The sequence below is a fragment of the Pinus tabuliformis genome, chromosome 1_2 (assembly GCF_031772625.1).
Source record: "Pinus tabuliformis cultivar Carrire ecotype Pingquan chromosome 1_2, CPIR1, whole genome shotgun sequence".
In the NCBI taxonomy this organism is placed as follows: Eukaryota; Viridiplantae; Streptophyta; class Pinopsida; order Pinales; family Pinaceae; genus Pinus; species Pinus tabuliformis.
The window spans coordinates 1,005,862,650-1,005,883,791 of NC_142298.1; the positions used below are offsets into that span (position 1 = coordinate 1,005,862,650).

A 21,142-nucleotide genomic window follows, 5' to 3' on the forward strand; every position below is an offset into this window, starting at 1 on the left:
CAGAGTATCTTTGAGGAGGCAGAAGTCTGGGATATCATGGTGCATACCGCACAGAACCCTGTTGTTGTGCCCACTGATGTTACTCAGTTGGCTGAGTATAAAAAGAAGAACAATAAGGGTAAGAGGCTGATTCTAGACGGAATCAAAGACCATTGCATTCCTCATGTGAGAGGAAAGAGCAATGCCCATGAGATGTGGACAACATTGTCCAATCTCTACCAGAGTACCAATGAGAACCGGAAGATGGTCCTGAAGGAGAAGCTGAAGAACATTAAGATGGGTAATGATAGTGCAGCTGGATATCTCACAAAGATTACCAATGTGAGAGATGAGTTGGCAGCGATTGGAGAGGCCATTCCATCCACTGAGTTGGTGCGTATTGCAGTGAATGGCCTCCCCCGTTCATGGTTGAACTTTGCTGATGGGGTTTGTGCACGTGAGACCCTTCCCACATGGGAGAGGTTTTGGGATGATTGTATTCAGACAGAGATCAGGAAAGGACAGCTTGGGGCAGCCAAGCCAGTTGAGCAGGATGAGGACGTATCACTGGTGGCAGGAGGCAAGAAAGGCAAAGGGAAGAAGCAGGCTTCCACAAGCGGTGGTGGAGGCAAAGGCAAAGGTAAAGGTAAACAGGGGAACACACAGAAGGACTATTCCAAGGTGAAGTGTTGGAATTGTCAGAAGATGGGACACTATGCAGTTGTGTGTCCGGAGAAGAAGAAGAAGAAGGGGAAGAACCAGGATGTGGCAGCTTCAGCTGAGATTGAGGACTTTGCAGGTCGTTTTGACCGGGAGTTTGCGTTCACTACATGTGAGTCCTCTAGTGCAGGATCACCTGCCACACAGGTTCAGAGGGAGCATGCTTTTCCCTCGATTAGCGGAGCATCTACAAGTATTTGGTATGTGGACAGTGGGGCTTCATGTCACATGACAGGAGTCCGTGAGTACTTCTCAGAGTTTTCAGAGAGTGGCACTGATATTGAGGTAGTACTCGGTGATGACAGAGTTGTTAGAGCAGTCGGGGTGGGGACAGTGACATTTCAGAGGGAGTCCAAACCTCCCTTGAAGGTGTCAGAGGTTCTTTATGTGCCAGGGATGAGGAAGAACCTCATATCCGTCTCAGCTTTGGAGGACAGAGGATATGAGATACTGTTCAGGGGAGGACAGGTGTTGATGTATCCCAGGGACACTCCAGCTGATTCAGCTAGAGTGATAGGTGTACGCCATGCAAAGGTGTACAAGTTTGCATTCCAACCCCTTTTGGCATTGAGCAGTAGTACCGACAACAGAGCTAGCAGTTCTGAGCTGTGTGAGATTTGGCACCACAGGATGGGACACATGTATCATGGAGCCTTGAGGACATTGCGGGAGATCACTACAGGTGTGCCAGATTTCAGTACTGATCACTTTGATACTTGCAGAGGTTATGCGATGGGCAAGTTTGCCAAATCCCCTTTTCCCAGCAGTGACAGCAGAGCGACGGGGATACTTGATTTGATTCATTCCGATGTGAGCGGTCGGATGTCTCATGTTTCCTTGAGTGGATATGAGTACTATGTGTTATTCATTGATGATCACTCCAGGAGGACCTGGATTTATTTTTTGAAGACCAAGAGTGAGGTCTTCAAGCGGTTTCAGGAGTTCAGAGCTCTTGTGGAGACACAGACAGGTCGAAAGATCAAGTCCCTGAGGTCGGACAATGGAGGAGAGTACACCCTTGGAGAGTTTGTTGACTATTGTGCGGAGGCAGGCATTAGGAGGGAGTTCACTGTTCCTTACAACCCCCAGCAGAACGGGGTTGCGGAGAGGAAGAACAGATCCATCATAGAGGCTGCCAAAGCCATGTTACATGATCAGGGGTTGCCATTGTTCTTGTGGGCAGAGGCCTGCAACACAGCTGTTTACTTGCAGAACAGGAGTCTGCATCGTGCCTTGGGGCACATGACTCCGGAGGAGGCTTTCTCTGGGAAGAAGCCTGATCTTGGTCATCTTCATATCTTTGGATGCATTACATACTCCTATATACCCAAGGAGAAGAGGACCAAACTAGAGCCCACCGCAGAGAAGGGTATCTTTGTGGGCTACAATGAGACCTCAAAGGCCTTTCGGATTTACATTCCTGCACAGAGGAGAGTTGTTGTCAGACGGGATGTGAAGTTCGAGGAGGACAGGGCCTTTAGGAGGTCACGGGAGTTAGAGTATCTGGATCAGCCAGACCCTCAGCAGCAGTTGAGTCAGTCGCAGGGATCCAGTGGGCAGGGATCAGGAGGATCCGGAGGTACATCTATGAGGATGTCAGGTCCATCAGTGAGCAGTGGCTCGCCGAGCTAGAGGGGTGGTGCTCCGAGCAGTTCACAGAGCAGTTCACTAGGGAGTCCACTGATGGACAGTTCACACGGTACCTCAGCTTCTACAAGTTCAGGTGCAGGCAGGAGGACAGCAGACAGACAGTCAGGAGTTCAGGCTACTGATGATGATGAGGAGGAGGAGTTTCATTCTCCGGTGGGAGAAGTGCGCTCAGGGAAGAGGAAGCCCAAGTGGCTTCAGGACACCTTGAGAGATGCCACATCTGTTGCTGAGCCGAAGAGGCCGGTCAGAGAGAGTAGACCACCTGAGAGGTTTTGTAGCTATATGGCGATGGTTACCAGCATCCTTGACTCTGAGCCTTCTAGCTATGAGGAGGCAGCTAGCCAGCAGGTCTGGAGAGAGGCCATGCAGGAGGAGTATTCTTCTATCATGAAGAATGATGTTTGGGAGGTGGTGCCGAGGCCTGAGGGCAAATCCGTGGTTACTTCCAGATGGCTTTACAAGGTAAAGCATGCTGCAGATGGCAGCATTGAGAAATTCAAAGCGAGGTTTGTGGCTAGAGGGTTCTCCCAGGTAGAGGGAGTTGATTATGAGGAGACCTTCGCTCCCGTGGCTCGATATACTTCGATCCGCTCCATTATATCGATAGCAGCAGAGATGGGTTGGAAGATCCACCAGATGGATGTGAAGACCGCATTTCTCAATGGCTTCATACAGGAGGAGGTGTACATTGAGCAGCCACAGGGCTTTGAGGTGCATGGGAAGGAGTCCCATGTGTGCAGATTGAAGAAGGCCCTTTATGGCCTGAAGCAAGCTCCCAGAGCTTGGTACTCCAGGATAGATGCATACTTGCAGGGGATGGGTTTCACAAAGAGTGAGGCAGATCCGAACCTTTACTTTATTGTGATTGGTGAGGAGCCTCTCATTCTGGTGCTGTATGTGGATGACTTGATCATTACAGGTGCAGAGAGACTCATAGAGCACTGCAAGAGAGATCTTGCGGCGGAGTTTGAGATGAAGGACATCGGCTTGATGCATTACTTTTTGGGTTTGGAGGTGTGGCAGGAGGAGGGGCATTTCTTCCTGGGGCAGGGGAAGTATATTGTGGACATCCTTAGCAGATTCCACATGGAGGATTGTAGACCCATGTCGACACCGATGATCACCAACTGGAAGAAGCTTCATGCTTCGGATTCCGAGTTGGTGGATCCCACATTGTATAGGCAGCTGATTGGTTCCTTGATGTATTTGGTCAACACTAGACCAGATATCTGTTTTGCAGTCAACACGATGAGTCAGTTTATGTGTGAGCCTAGGAAGGTTCACTGGGTGGCTGCAAAACACATTTTGCGGTACTTGCAGGGGACAGTGGATTATGGTCTAGACTACAGGCAGGGAGATGGAGTGAGATTGGCAGGATACACTGATTCTGATTGGGCAGGTTGTGCTTCTGATAGGAAGAGCACTTCAGGGTGTTGTTTTGGGTTGGGTTCAGCAGTAGTGTCATGGTTCAGCCGGAAGCAGCAGTCAGTAGCACTGAGTTCAGCGGAAGCAGAGTATATGGCAGCCAGTCTAGCTAGTTGTGAGGCCATCTGGCTTCGCAAGATGTTGTTTGGCTTATTTGGTCAACCGTTGAGACCTTCAGTGATTTACTGTGATAATCAGAGTTGCATTAAACTCACGGAGAATCCAGTATTTCATGACAGGTCAAAGCATATCGGGATCAAATATCATTTCATCAGAGACTATGTTCAGAAGGGAGTTGTGAAGCTTGAGTATATTTCCACTGATGAGCAGGTTGCAGATATCCTTACCAAAGCCTTACCACGGGGCAAGCATGTCTACTTCAGGGACAAGATGGGTGTGGTGAGGAACACCTTCCTCGGTAAGAGGGAGTGTTGAAATTTGGTACCGGAGGACAGGTGGTTCCCTTAGGCTTTGATCTTTGGCCTAGGGAAAAGTGTCCAAAAGAATTTAATTTTTCTCCTAAAGTGACTTTATAATTTTATAAAGTTAAATCTAATTTAAAAGTGACTTTAAGTGATAAAGTTACTAAGTCTAATTTTAAAGTAACTTTTATAAAGTAAATGAAAAATTAGAAAGGAAAAGTGACTTTGGAAATAAATGACTAAGTGGGTCTTTATTAAAGTGGGGTGAATTAAAAAATAGAAAGTGAGATTTAAATGAGCATTTAATCTCAGCCATTGATCTAAATCTATTTCAGCCATTGGATTTAGAGATCACCCAAAAGTCACTTGGATCACCCAAAAGTCAGTTGGAGTTATATTAAAGGGGGAAAAGGAGGAAAAAGGTTATTCATTCTTTCATGAGCAGATTGGGAGAAGGAGAGCAAGAGAGCAAGAGAGATTTCTGAGCAGGGAGGAGAAGGAGACAGCAGCTTGGCACACATTCCAAGGCAGCAGTTGAGCAGATTTGTACAGCTGATTCAGCACATAGTGAAAGGCAGATTTTTGCACAAAAATCGAGGAGCAGTTTGCTGATTTTTCTGCACACAAAACGGAGGCCGTACAGCATTTATTGCTGTCCTGTTTGCTGTAATTTCCAGATTGCTGTGAGGCACGGGAAAGGAGATAAGTTGTAAATTTGCTTGCTGATTTTTTTGCTGAATAATTCTCACTGTAAAAAGACAATTTTCAGAAATAAAGAAGAGCTCTCAAACTGGTTTTCCCCAAGAGTTGTAGGGGGTTTTTCCAGGGTCAAGTTGACCAAAAATATCATTGTTTTAATGTGTTTTAATGGCTGTTTTTGATTGCTGATTTTTAATTCTGCAATTTCCAGCATTCTGAAAAATTTCCAGAATTTGTGTTTTCAGCAATATTTATTTTTTTCAGTCTGTTAAATGTATGGTTATGGGAATGGGCATTTAACTACATGGGAGAAATAAGGAGAAACTGAAAACCGGGGTGGGAAAACAGAAATTTCTACAGTGAATAATGATGGAATGGAGGGGAAAAAACTTCATGGCCATGTGCCATGGTCAAAAAGGACTAACTGTGATAAAGTACCTCATCCTAGGTGTATAGATGTGATGGGGAGCAATTGTGGATGCATGAGTTACCTCGGCCTTTGTTTTTCCACCCCTCTAAATGCCTTTTAATTTTTCTTGATTTATCTTTGTGTTACTGCTCATAACTCAAGGAATGAGAGCTTGCTTTTTATGATGTATAATGGTTCTACCCCTTTTAGGATGGGGTAGTCCATCGCCCATCAGGGATTTGGACATGCAAGGGTTCCTTGTCTTCTATGAGATAGGGAAACATTGGCCTAGGAACTGGGTGATGGCCATATGAGTGAGGTAGAGCTCATGCTTGGATTTTGCCCATGTGCTAATTTGAATGTTCTGACCATCTTTTGCATTTTGATTTTTTTATGGCCATCATATGTTTTTTTTGTTTATTTCAGCTGCATTAACCCCCCAAGATACATTTTCAGGCCCTACCCAGGTATGAGGATGTGTGGGTGCCAAATCCCAATGAACCAGTGGTCATTTGAACCTGAAGAATGGAGGTGGAATAGGGGTTTGTAATGTACGATGGAAAGTGGTAAGTAGGGAATAGGGAAAGACGGGGTTATGCTATTTCAATCATGGCTTCCCAAGTAATGCCCCCCCTATACCCATTGGGCCATCAGGGGAGGTTCCACTGGACTAGGACTGAAAATTAACCCCCCATTCAAGGTGAGGGAACAAAATCACGACCAAGGGCCTTTTTTCTTCCAAGTTACCCCATAATCCATGTCAAAATTCCCAAATACAAACAAGCATACACATCTAATTGCAAAATGAATAAAGTACCTTTCGATCAGAAGCCCACCTTGCAACATGTGCTCTTGGCAAATGGTGAGGAAACATATGATTGATGCAAGTGGCAAAGGTATGGATGGCACATCTACTTGATGGCTCTTAGGGGTTGTTGGCTATTGGCTGGAAGAGATGAATAGGAGAAAATTTTCTCTTAGGGATCACCCACTTTTGGTGGGTAACAATGCCCAGGTATCGAAGAGAAGATTTGCAAAGATATCTGACTTTTCTTGTATTACGCTTTAATAGAAAATACAAAATGTTCAAGGTTTATCATGTCCAACTTTATTTAATGGTTGACTATGTTAACCTCCTTTTTCGAGGCACTCTTGGACACAACACTCCTAGACTCTCCCCTAACATGCGATGTTGATGAATCTCCAAAAGTAGAAAGGACATTGATAATGCATGTCTATCCCCCTACCCCAAGACATAGGCAATGGGAACTGGATCTTCTTCGGCATCATATAGAAGTAGATCCATGATGCATAGAGGGATATTGGGGTACTCTAGTAGTAGGACACTTTGGAAGAATGCCATTTCATTGACTTGTCTTTGTTTATGTGTGTAATGACAACCTCTAAAAGGCACATCCTGTTAGGAAAAATACTGACCGGGGGGGGTGTGAACCAGTATTTTAAAACTCATTTAAACTTTACTTTTCTTACTCATATTTCTCTACGCGACTTCACTGAAAGAAACCAACATATGTACGCTACTGTTATGAAGACAACTAGCGTATATCCAGTTAACTAACTTTTCAGTTAATCCATCACCTGTCTAACTTGAACCAGTGCATCAGTACTTCTTTAGACATCAATTAAACAGTAACCATGTGCAGTAAGAAGAAAATAAATCATCACACATAAGAAATATATCAACACACATGAACACCAAGATTTTTAGGTGGAAACCCAACGTGGGAAAAAACCACTGATGTTGTCGTCTCTGTCTTCTTTTATTATTAAGAAAAACTTCTTACAATCTTGTACCAGCGCAAACTTATACCAACATGTAGGCACCCACCTGTAGAAGGCTACAACCTTCTCTTGTTTTCCAACACCCACTGGAAGGGAGCTCTAACCCCCTGATCTCGTTTACCCGCACCCACAGGAAAGGAGCTCCAAACCTCAACACTTCCGTGGACCACGTTTCATAAGTTTTCACATTGGATCCACCTGTTACAAACCATCACAACTTGTAGGCCATGTTTCATCAAAGTTTCTGATTGGACCCACTGCCATCATTTAAGCCCAAACTAAAAAATGAAACTGATCACTGCAACAAATCACTCAATCATTGAACCAACTCAATCAACCAATCACTGAACCAACTGAGACCCAAAAACAACTGAAGCAGTTAGACCATTGTAACCAGAATACCAATACTGCTCCCAAACACTGCATCAATTTACTGAACTAATTGAAAACCCTGATCAATAAAATATCATAATATATACGTTACTTTACTTTAGCAAACCCACGTGTCTACGTGACTTCCTTGAGGCATAATCGTGTACATATTGCAAAACATTGAACCCATTAAACTGAATCACTGTCATTCTGAAATAAACTCTGACTCACACACGAAACCACTGAATCACTCTAAAATAATCACAGAACCGTCATTGATCTTCAATCACTTTTCAACATACCAATCCTCAATCAATACATCTTCAAACATCATTGTTAAACCCAAATCATCAAGTAAGACTTCACTGACAGACAATAGAAACACATCAAGACTGATTAGACTTATCAAACATCTTATTAAGCAAAACCCTAGTTTATATACATGCTTTCCACAAAACACTTCCGCGTGTATACGCGCTTTTCAGGAATCAAACCCGCGTACAGATCTGAATCGATATGCGACTTACCAGCATTAAACCCGCGTATGTACGTGCCTTTCAGGTTATCAAACCCGCGTACAGATATGCAATTATTGACTTATAGCTTCGTTGCACATCAGACCTTCAGAACAAAACCCATCTCTCGGCATACATAATAAAACATGCGTTAGACATAATATCACAGATCAAACCAATCCATTATCAATATAGTCATTTCAGATCTATGAGATCTGATCCATCATCAAATTCCCGGGTGCATACTTAGTTTTAGATCAAGCAATTCATTAATAGCCCATTACATGCACACTTGCTTCAGATCTAACTATTCATGAAATATTCGTCACTTGCACACACACCAAGTACTTTGATCTTCATCTCATATAGCATAGCCCTTATCCAATACCACAGGTCAAAACCACACTAATGCCAATGGTATTCTTTGATGAGATCAAATATTTGTTGCTGGGCTCAATACTATGGGTCAATACCATGGTAAAGACCCTTGGTATTTAGAATACGATGGTGCGGAAACTATACGCGCCTTTTCTTCTTCATACTTGTGTGTGTATGTGGCTTTGCTTCATAGAACCTGTGTATACACGACTTTGCTTCACCAAACCTGTGTATGTACACGGCTTTGCTTCATAAAACTTGTGTATACACGACTTTGCTTCATAAAACTTGTGTATACACGACTTTGCTTCATAGAACTTGTGTATATCTCTTCAAACTTCATCTTTATCATTCCTCTGTTTTTGAACTGATATTCCTTTGTCCAATCTTTCTGTCACATCTGTACTGCCCTGAATACTCATCCTACTACCATCATGTTGACATGTTTATTAAGTAGGTTGCCATCAAGGACAACACATTTGTCATAATGCCAACAGATCCAAGAATTGTGTGCCTTGATATCCGACTCCTATTGGCTAACTCACGTGGATGCATCAACGAAGTGATGCAAAAGTTGCTTGTTTCTTTAGCAATAGGTTATTGAATTTTCTGATGACTAAGGGTCAATGTTGCTTTGGTGGGTTCTGGAAGCAAGTTGAAATTTTATAACATTGTAGATAATATTTAGTGTCTTAGAAATCATTTATTAGTAGACGATGGATCATTTTGTAAATGATAGTGGGTAGCTAATATAAAGGCACATGGTTCAAGTTCGGCAATGATGAAATTTGGTTCAAATTCAAATTTCTTCATGGGGTTTGGATAAGATTCGCCATTGAATTCATCCATACATCCATATACACATATTTCGGAAGTTTAAAAAAAAATATAAAAATATTCTTTAATATAACAAGACCATACCTAGGACATCATTAAACACTATAATGCAGTTCCATCATTATCAATAAAAAGTTAAAAACATTTACTAGGATTCCCATTATTACGAAAGACATTGGCACATATTTTATCATGATTTATATAAAAACATTTATATTAATATTTTTATAGACACCAGCCATGAGTGGGTCAAGGGCATGTAGGATGGTGTCTGGTTGCAAGTGAATAAAGCTGTTGCATATGTCCAAGGGGATAACTCTAGGGGTGTACACTGTATAGGCTATATACCACCATTGCCATTATGTCAGGATTGCCCAAAGGGAAGTTGGAACATGTGCCATTACCATGTAAAGTCGCACACCATTGCATGTTGAGAAGGTGAAAGGCAAGGTTGGGAGGGAAAGAATGTTGAGGTTTTTTCCATTAGGAAGAAAATCACACATCGGAGGGAATTTCATTTGAAAATAGCAAGGACGAACAAGGAGAGAATGAACTTCATCCAGAAAGCGACAAACCAAGGTGAATTTTATCAAGGATTTAAAAATGCCAAATTCCAATTCTCAATCACTAAAAATGGTGAACTTTGTGACTTAAGCTAATATGGACCCCACTCGGGTTCAAGTCTTATCCAAGTAAAAATGTTCGCTTATGGATGTGTGCTTGCATGCATAACAATGATTAAAACCAGAACCAGGTGTGAATCCTAGGTGACTTTGGTGGAATAAATACTCCCCATCATGGTTACTTAGCTGAAAAACAACCAGGTTGAATGATGCTGATGGTTGCCTTGTAATGCTAAAGCTGGGTGTGTTAGCCTCAGTATAAGCAGAAGCTTAGTTCAAATAAATTCATTGATTGTGTTACAGCTGACCAAAATTCACTACATTCTATTAACAAGTTTGTCTCATGTGTAATTTGACAGAATCCTTTTATTGGAATTCTATAAGTAAATAAGGTAACCTTTTGACTCAAGTAACTGGATATTTATTTGGTATTTCTAATTCTATTCGTTTGCACTAATCAAACTCTTGAAATTGAAAGTTTTGTGATAAATAGGAAACAATAAAGTTTAAACATCAGCTGCAGAAGTAACCCATGGATATTAGGATAATATGGTTCTCTTTGAAATTTATTATGATTGTGTTACTAGCTTCGTGTCTTTTCTTTATTCGTTTGTAAGGTCGAGAGAAATTATGATGTGCCATTTTTCATTTTGCGGCTATTATAATAGAGTCAAGGGCCTCCTGATGAGTGTTAGAAATGCATTTAAATATTCCATAAATCTTTGCAAAGACACAGATTTATGCTTTTGGACACCTGAAAGTAACTAAAGCATATCTGCATGTGCGTGATTTGTCTCTACATTAATTTATTTATGATATCGTTGATATATGTACAAATATAATATTGTTCCACAGCTGGTACTAACTGTTTTCTGTTTAATAATATCTTGGTTTGCAGCTTGGACCCAAAGTGGAGGATGTCAAGAAACCAGTGAATCCTCTTGTTTTTCTTATGAGATTTATTTTGGGAGCAATTGCATCAACATATTTTGTTTTAGTCCCAATTTACATGTGGATTAAAGATCAGATAGTCCCAAAAGGTCAGCCGATTTGAAGTTAAGATATCTAACTGAAATAAGATCAACTAGTCACAGCATATGTTAGCTAGGCCATAAAATGCAAGAGAGTTAAGGGAGCAAAATTACCAGAGATGAGAGACTAGCTTCAAGTCGTGCCAGGGTTATTAAGAAAAAAAATAAATTTTGAGAAACAACTCATATCTTTTTATTATTTTACTTGCTTCTGGACACCAGAACTTCTCAAGCTCGCAACCAGTTATTCAAGTTGAAAGAGTATGATATCTTTCAGTTCGTGAATTGGAATTTAAAAATGTCAATGGCACTTTCATGTCTCAGGTTATCAATCATGGTTTTAACACACAAATTCCAGTATGAAGAAACATAATTCAAGAATTTTACTTCTGCCTTAATTCTGGGTTTGATGTCCTGACTTTATTCTTTTTGACATAGAGGGTTGTCTGATTAACAGGGCCCTTCTATATTTATATTTTCATCATCTGCAAATTGTTCTCTTGCTCACCAGGTTTCCTCCTGTATAAGAAGGGTCTGCATACTTGGCTGTCAGACTTGGTCTTCTAGTTTTTTTTTTTTTTTTAATCGTAGTTTAAAAAAGGAAATACCAAGAAGAATCTCGAACTGAGCCAAGCAGTGGTCGATGGATTCAGCAAGTTCAAGGCTGCTATGGTTGTCGAGAGGTATTAGAACAGTGTATAGGAGCTATTTTTGGTAGAAAGTAGGCTGAAAGTTTGTGACAGTAACAAGTATTTGGGCATTAAGTTGGCACAACTTTTAGCCTTGAGGATAGTTAAAGAAACAAGGGCAGCGGGTAGGTGTTTTTCAGCATGATGACAGTACATTTTAATTTCTAAATGGTTGCCAGCATGGTCAAAGGTTTTATGTAATAAATATAAGTAGACTAAATAAACCTAGTTACCAAGTGGCAAGTGACGACCATTTATAGTGGCCCAACGTACACAAATAACCTATTCTCTGAACATTGTTATGTCACTTTCACATAAATTATATATCATCATTTTGTCTTCTAAGATTATGTTTATGGGTCGTTTTATACTTTTTGGTGGATGCATCGGTTAATGATCCATTTGGTTCATTATCTTTCAAAGCTGCCATCCATTTAGTGTTCCCCTGAACAGAAGCGGTGTAGATGCATGAGGTGAGCTCACTTTAGATGTTAATAATTAAATGTATGATGTGGATCTTTACTAAGTTACAAAAGTCTTGTTTTGTTGAAGCAACAATAGAAAGAAAAAAGAGTTAGAATTGGATGTTTCAAACCATAGTATTCAAAGCCAAACAAAGATTAGCCCTGACTGACTCTTTTAATAAAAGAAGCTCATTGCAGGTTGGTGATAGATGGAGTTAAGTCAACATGATAGTTTGGTGGTCAAGGTGCTAGGTTCCCAATTATTGGGAAATCATTGAGTGGAAAAACACTAGAACACACATCATAGAAAAATAACTCACATATATCAAAGATCAAGATATCAAGATTTATGTGGTAAAAATCTTAGAGACAAAAATCTTCATGACCCAACAAAAATATTGTACTATTGTGTAAGAAAGAAAGACTAACATCCAGTGTTTCACTATTTTCTGTCATGAAGAATTTGTTGAAATGTGTAACGAGGTTCGGTCTTCATAATGTCTATTAAAATCATGATTTATATATTTCATATTAAAGAGAAAATAAATTTGTTATTGTCATTCTTGATGCCTGGGTTTCATGTTCAAGATAAATTTATTTATAGGTTAAGCACCCATTGAGTGCTTCTAGGTTTGTCAGAGAGTTATGAAGTCAAAAGAGTCATTGTCATACATGTAAGATCCCTTTGGGAATATTGTATCTTGTAAATAATTTTTTTGTAAAGTCAATAGTGTCATAAAGACCTTGTCAAACAAGTCGGCCTACAAGAAGGATCAAGTCGGCTTCATGGGTAGCAATTCGACCTCCTAAGAAGCCTATATATAAGGGAACCTTTGTGAAAATTCCAAATTGGAATCCTATTGCAACAACGGCAAATTATTCTCCTAATTGTTAATTCTATTTAACAATTTATTTGCAGTTTGCTATGATAAACATTGAATAAATCTCACTGCAATCTACACAAATAAAACTGTGGAAAATAAAATGCTGGAAGAAATGCTAGCACACATAAATATAACAATTATTTTTTGGACAAAAGTCCCCAGAAAAACCCAACTTGGGAAAACCATGCAACAAATGAGTGTTTTCTTGTTATGCAGCAGTGAAAAATTTGAGTACAATCTGGATTCCTAAAACTGACAATCCATAGTAAGAAAATCTGGGCAAAATACTGAAGGGAATTTCATTTCTCCCACAGGCAATCTCTGGCACAACTTGCCTTCAGAAAACTGGCTGTCCAAACCCCAACGTGAGCTCTTCTGTGTTGTCTTCCACACGTGTGGCTTGAAACTGCCTCTAATGAAGTCATTCTGCCTCCAGTTGTTGAGGAAACCATCCCTCCGACCTTTTGGAACCTTTGCTTGGCCTTTGGAATTGAGAACGATTTTTTCTGACTAGCAAATCGATCTACTTTGCTGAAGCTATTGTGTAGAGCCTCTGCTCTGCCTCTCTGGGATAACTCAGCCCTCTTGCTGCTGCCTCTTCGAAACTGGAAATCTTTCCTCCAGAATCATTGTCCTTGCCCCTCTCACACTGTTTCGATCTCTAGCTCTCTCTCTGGCAACTGACTATTGTTACTCTGGAAATCGATTTGCTAAAAAATTGAACCGTTCAAGTGTTCTCTCCATCACCACATCGACCTTCTCTTATAATAATTTGTTGGAACACCAACGACAAATATTAAAACTTAATCAATGGCTAGGATCATCTTTGGATTGATCTGTGAGTTTTGAGATGATTCTTGCCTTGAATTAATTAATACTGATTAATTAACCAAGTTCCCTATGTTTAGACTTGGGAAATATTTGAAAATTTGTTAATAATATAATTAAGTCATTTCTAGGTGGAATTTCCAGAAATGATTTTTGGGTTTTGGAGATATCATGTATTGTAGCTTCCCCACAAAATTTCAAGGCTCGAACACATCTGATTCTACAAAAACTAACACTCTCTCTTAGCGAGGAATGTGTTCTAGTGCTACTGCACACCCTGTAGCAGCACCTTTTCTCTGCATAATCCCCTATCACGTTGCTGATGTCTGGCCATACTGCCCACCAACCACTGTGCAACTCTGATATATGTTGCATTTGTGCTGCTGCTGACCTTGCTGAACTGCTCCCAACACTGCATTTGCATTGCAACTCCCTCTCATTTGTTGTTATTGCAACTGTAACATCTGCAAATGAAAAGCATCCAAAATACTGAATCAACTGTGATCAGTGTAATGCATCTGTCACTTGACTCTTTCAGTGCTTCTAGTATCTACATTGTCACTGAAGAATTTGCACTGTTGCTGACTCTGTATTGTGCCAACTGCACTGTTGCCAACTCTGCACTGCGCTCCCCAACATCTGAATACTACTAGTCTATGCTACCGTCACTATGGCATCTGACTGCATCAACTGCCACTGATCCACCTGGTACTGAATATTGTGGGCCCTCGTAGCCATGTATTGATCCATGGGGTATACTCCTCAAGAATCTTGCCCATATGTAGCGCAGTGGGGCTACAACACCAAATCACCCCACCTCACTCCTGGAGGTATATCGAAAAACATCACGAAGTCCTCCTCCAGCCTGGAGGAAATCTTATCGATCTCTGTTGAAGTTGCCTGTTGGTCCTGCTTCTCTTCCTTGTCCTTGTTCCTGAGAGGACACTGGGTATTATAGTGGCCAAGCTCACCGCATCTAAAGCACTTGACCTTTGACAGGTCCTTCTTCTTCTTCCTCTACTCCCCCTGTCCTTGACTGGGACCCTTTGATGAGAGGGCCAGATTCTCCTCGTCCACCTGCTTCTGTCTGCTACGACTGCCACTGATGGAGCTCTTTAGAAGAGCTCGCCTCAATTCATGTCGCTGCAAGTAAGGCCACATCCTATCCCAATCTGGTAACTTGTCTATGCCCAATATGCTTTGGACAAAGACCTGCCAGTCCTCGAAGACATTGTTGAGTGCTAATCTCACTAACTTTGTGGGTTGAGGTGTTGCCCCAACAACTGACAACTAGTCTTGGACCTCCTCAATCTTGGTGAGGAAGGGGTCTATGCCTTCCCCCTTCTACATTTGGATGAGCCTCAACTTCTCCTCGAGGTGCATCTTTCACTACTTAGAAGTACCCTAATATAGTGTGGCGAGAGCATCCCACATCTGCTTGGTAGTATCTTTGCCAGCTATATGTGAAACAACATGATCTCGGACTCCTTCTAGGATCAACTGCTTCGCCTGTGCCATCTCCTTTCTATACTCTTTCAGCTGATTTGCATCCGTGGGAATTGCTACCATTGCATCAATATAGGCTTTTAGACCATATTCATCTAGAAGGAAGGACATCCTTGCCTTCCAGATGACGTAGTTGGAAGCTCCATCCAGCCTATCCTGATCATGGAGCCTAGTAGTGGCCATCTCAATGAACTGTCGAAAACTTCCTCTTTCTATCTGCTCAGCTGTTGCTCTGCTATCCACACTCCCTTATGGAGTGAGAAGATCCGTTCACAATAACTGTTGATCTGCAAAGAAAATCGAACTTCTTGAGACTAGAAGTTCCCTGAGGAAAATTTACCCTCTGTGTGTGCTCTTATCTCTTCCACTCAGCGTTGTCTCTGCTCTAGCGAACTGTTGCAAAAACCACTGCGTCCAGCTAGAGCTCTGCTCAATGAAAAATTTGCGCTGCTCCCTCTGCCTCTGGAATCACTCGATCTGGTAGGATTGAATTTTTCTACCCCTCTTAAAAAAATCGAACCTCCACAACTAACTCAGCCTCCTAGCAAAATGACCGTGCTGCTCTTGGGAATTTCAGCTTGTTGCCCACAATGAGCAGCCAAAATTCCTTCTCATTTCGCCTCTGAGCGCTTTAGCAAAATACTGAAGGGAATTTCCCTTCTCCCATAGGCAATCTCTAACACGACTTGCCTTCAGAACACTGGTCGTCCAAACCCTAGCATGAGCCCTTCTGCATTGTCTCCCACACGTGTGGCTCAAAACCGCCTCTAATGAAGTTGTTCTGCCTCTAGCTACTGAGGAAATCGGCCCTCCGACCTTCTGGAATCTCTGCCCGACCTTTGGAACTGAGAATGATTTTTTCTCACCAACAAATCGATCTGCCTTGCTGAAGCTATTGCGCTGCCTCTCTGGGATAACTCGACCCTCTTGTTGCTGCGTCTCCAGATCTGGAAATCTTTTCTTTGGAATCACTATCCCTGCCCCTCTCACATTGCTTCGATCTCTAGCTCGCTCTCCGACAACTGTCTACTGCTACTTTGGAAATCGATCTGCTTAGAAATCAAACTGCACAAGTGTTTTCTCCATCACCACATCGACCTCTTCTTATAATCCTTTGTTAGAGCACCAATGACCAAAATTAAAACTTACTTGATGGCTAGGATCATCTCTGGATCGATCCATGTGAGTTTATAGATGATTAAGTCATTTATAGGTGAAACTTCCAGAAACGATTTATGGGTTTTGAAGATCTCATGTATTCTAGCCTCTCCACAAAATTTCAAGGCTAGAACACATACGATGCTACAAAAACTAACAACCTCATCTTCATTTAGAGACATTCGTTCAAGCATGAAAACAAGTTCGATCTCCTCAAGGTTAACTCCGGAAAAAGATGAAGATCGAGGAAAAGAAAAAAGAGAAGCAAGATCAAAATTTTGGACCTCTCTCTCTCATGTTAGGGCTTCTAAAGTAGTAGCTAGACCAAAATTGCAGAAGTTGTTGGGGAAGTCGAAGTTACAGAAGAAATTGTTGAGAAAGTCGAAGTTGCAGGAGTATTTCTTGGAAGGTTGAATTTGTTGGAACTCGCTGGGTCGAAGGTGCTAGGTCGAGTTGTTGGAAGTCGCTGGGTCAAAGTTCTGGAAGTTGTTGGGTCAAAGTTGTTGGAAGTTGTTGGGTCGAAGTTGCTAGGTTGAAATTGTTGGAAGCTGCTAGGTCAAAGTAGCTGGAAGAGTTCATCAAGAAGAAGTTTGACTTGGCCTTGGAGACGTCTTTGACAAGGGTCTTAGGTCTTGGAATTCATCATCTGAACATTCTATAAGAAGATAAGAATTCTTGTGGGTTTTCCTCTCAAGAGGAGAGGTTTTGGCCCTGGCTTGCAACCTACATTTTGTGTCCTCTTGTCTATTTGATCTTCATAGTTTGGTAGTTGTTTGATGATAAGAACATAATAATAATCAAGTGAAAGAAGAAGCTAATCAAGTTAAGTAAAAATACATCACAAACAATTATCAAAGTAAGAGAAATCACCTAATCTAGTTGCCCCTAGATTTCTCAACATGGTATCAGAGCTAAGGTGACAATAACAAGGAAAGACAACTTGAAGAAGATCATCAATTAAAGAAGGATACCTAAGGGCCAAGTACAAGAAGATCATCAAAAAGGGCTAATCTACACATCTTCTTGAAGGAAGGAATTAAGGAGCATCAAAGAGAACTACCCATCTCATTACAAGAATCATATCATCTAGAAGGATTAACACTTTGTAAAAGAAGATCCTACCTCATTCAAAGAAGGACTCTACACTTGAAGCATTCTTGGGAAGCTCGCATCATCCAAAAGAAGCAAAATGAAGCATTGCCATCATCAAAGGAATCAAGGCAATCTCCATAACGTTGAAGAAAGAATCACAACGTTGAACAAGGAATCACATCTCCAACATCTTTGAAGAAAGACATCTCCAATTATCAATATCATCAAGGAGGCATCAAGTTGAAGATATTATCTTCAAAAGGAACATCTTCATTTGACAAGTAAGTATCTTTATATTTACATTTGAATTTTCTATCAACATGACTTCATTCTGCAACGAGAGCAATAAATTGGTTCGGTCATCAAATTTCCTTGCATGGAAGAAGAGGATAGATTTGATCCTCATAGAGAATGAAGCTACTGAATATGTTAAGGCTTCAATCTCAAAACCATCTCAAGAGCAATCTCAAGCACTATCAAAGTACATGAAAAGGGAAATAAAAGCTTAAAGAATCCTCATAAAATCTACCAAGGAGTCCCTCATCCCTTATGTAGAAAAGTTGGAGAAATCAAAAGAAATCTATGATAAGTTGGTAGAATTGTTTTCTGTAAGCACTATAGGTGAAGTTATATCACTAAGAACCGAACTATACAAGATCAATGTATCAAAGGAAGAAGGGGTAGCCTCATACCTTACAAGGGTGTCTCAAATAAGAGATCAACTACAAGAACTAGGAGAAATAATGTATGATAAAGAAATGACCATTGTTGTGCTCAATGCACTACCTGATGAATGGGGCAACTTTGTATCAAGTATCTATGGAAAGAAGGAAGCCACTCCATTCAGTGAACTTTGGTCATTATGTAAGATTGAAGAAACTAGGTTGAAGGCAAAGAGAGATGTTGGATAAAGTGAACAAACTCAAGCATATGCACCTATGTCTAGAAAGAGAGGGAAATTTGGAAAGTTTGATCCTCGGAAAAAGAAGAAGCTTGACATGTCAAAGATCTAATGCTATGAATGTAATGAATATGGAAATTTCAAGAGGAATTGTCCTAAACTCAAGAAGGACAATAAGAAGAGAAAGGAAAGAAATGAAGCCCATATCACCGAAGAAGTAGAAGAGGTTGAAAAGAAGACAAAGACGGAGGAAGTGAAAGACCTCTACTATGACTGAGATAACCTCCTACATTTAGTTCTTTTCAAATTTATAAAAGATAATTGTCATGATGGAAAGCATCACAAGTATGATAGGATGCATTATAGCTGAGATAGAGATGACATTATAATAAAGACATGGAAGGATAGCCGAAGTAGAAGTTTATATAGTTGAAACTGTCATCATGATAAAGATAAAGTAGCTTATGACATCTTCATTGAAAGCATAGAAGGATAATTGAAGTAATAGGTTGAATAATTGAAAGTCATCTAGCAAGATGGAAGATAAAGAGATCATACATACATCATCATCATTAGAAAGAAGCATTTGCAGAATGCGGATCATCAAGATCCTTCATTGGAATCTTTGTTAAAAAGTTCACCACTACTTGGAAGAAGCAAGTGTCATGCAGATAGTCTACATTCCACCTTGTGTGGGATCCACAATTTAGAAAGACGATGGTATGATTACACAGATTTGCAACATGTCAAGTTGGTTGAAGTACTTTCATCTTCAAGCAAGGAACGAAAGCTGCCCAAAGGAAGTCTAGATGGCCACATGAAGGAAGAGGTATGCATATATTTGATAGATAAATAAAGTCATGTCATCATATGGTTGCAAATAGAATGGGTAGAATGCTCTATCTCATGAGCATGATAAAAGAAGAAGAAACTCTTCCTTTAGAAAGATACATGAAGGCATGTAGACAATATGCCTTGAACTCTTCTACATATTGACGTGATATGACCTCATGGAGAATATGAGGTGGTTGGCATTCATGGTTCCTATGATGAACTATGTATAAATGATCTCGTGGAAGCAATATGTGAAGAGAAGGTGAAAGAAGAGTTCGTGAAAGATGTATCTATAGTCATGTAAGATAAGATAAGTGATCAACATCTGATAACTAGAAGGATTAGCTATGACATCTCCATGAATAAGGTATGAAGACCTTGATAGGTATGTTGGAAAAAGAGAACCTTGGTAATGAATGTCTTGGAGATGGATTCATACATGTGCAGGATGTTGATGTTGCAAGAAGTTGATGTCATGACGAAAGGGCATCATAAAGAGGTAACTTTGATTTATTGTTCATTTTTATTTTTGAAAGCATCTGGTTGGGTTGTTACAGGGCTACCTGTTAACGGGAAAAGTGTTTATTCAGAACGACCCTATCCCACTAAGGTGTGACAGTGACCTTAGAAACAAACAGAGAAAATTACTTTTGTATTCTTCTTTATGAACTATAAACGAAGAGGAATAGGATGAACCAACCTGTGTCTTGCGCTAGTCCTTTGATCCAATCTCTCTCCTCTTTGACAGCTTCCAGCTACCTGCTCCCTTACTTGCCCAGCTTCACCAAGTTCCTGTAAGATCACAGAAGAAGAAAACTACACAAAGACATGGATTTATATTCATAAATAGCTTAGGATCATATTTAAGCTAAACATACAAATGTAACAAACATCAATGATACACAAGCATGTAGGAGAAACACAAATAGTTTTATTGATATAACAAGAAGATCCAGGAGGAGTTACAACCGATGATTCCTGATCCAACATCAACCTCCCAGCAAAGAAGCCCTTCTTCACCTCCAACAAAGCATAAATCACCCAATACTCTGATATCTATCTCAAAACCAACAACAATTCTTTGCAATGTACAAAATTCCAGCCTCTGGATCTCTGGGATGAAGGATCCATATATAGATGTATGCAAGGAGGATGAGTCAGCTTATGATTTGACTAGTGGCTTCTCTCTGTCAGTTCTTGCTTCCACTTGGAGACTGAGAGCCTCTTACTCATCCTTGGTCGAATTCAGTGAGGCAAGTGTCATTGGGGAAGATTCTGGAAGTTTCCATTGTCTTTCCACCTTGCGGAATGACACTGCCATTTGTCATTTCCTGCTCAACGCACCCTGGTAGTGCATTTAGGTGCGTTGCAACGCACCTAGCTAGTGTATTTGGGTGCTATGCAATGCAGCTAGCCAGTGGAGTAGCTGAAATGATCCTGATTTCACTGATTCTGAGCAGTTTCTGGTGGAGAACTTCTGGGAGAAGCTGTAATTTGTTGACCTTGTTCCTTTAGGGGTCGGAACGACGCTTTTAGGGACTTAGGATCCCTTGGTTTATGGACATTTCATGCTTAGAGCTGTAAGGCACAAAAATGTCTATAACAGTTGCCCCCTAAAGTATGAGTCCGTTTATCGGGTGAAATGCTTTATTAGGAGGATCCGAAGTTCTTTCAATGCTGGGAGGAGACCTGTAATAAGATACAATACAATACATTATCTTCATACTGTTTTCATGATCTAGTTGAGGCGGGCATTCCCATGCTCAGCTTTATAAATTCATTTTCATGTACATAGGACAGACAATCGTCTGATGGTAGACTGATGATTCTGATAGAGCCATCATCCTTTTGGTAGGATGATTATCTGTGCTGCAATGCTGTACATTTCAATGTCTTTATTTTCCTGAATATATATCGCAGCCC

The 21,142-nt window shown here is 40.7% G+C and overlaps 1 protein-coding gene across 1 annotated transcript in view; it reads left to right on the top strand.

Moving 5' to 3' along the window:
- Positions 1-11,249, top strand: part of LOC149209489 (2-methyl-6-phytyl-1,4-hydroquinone methyltransferase, chloroplastic-like) — a 155,190-nt gene extending 143,941 nt beyond the window's left edge. Inside the window, exon 4 of the mRNA XM_089396377.1 lies at positions 10,731-11,249. Within this exon, the coding sequence (XP_089252503.1) occupies positions 10,731-10,886 (156 nt within the window). The 3' untranslated portion in view covers positions 10,887-11,249. The remainder of the gene's footprint in view (positions 1-10,730) is intronic.
- The last annotated feature ends 9,893 nt before the right edge of the window (positions 11,250-21,142 follow it).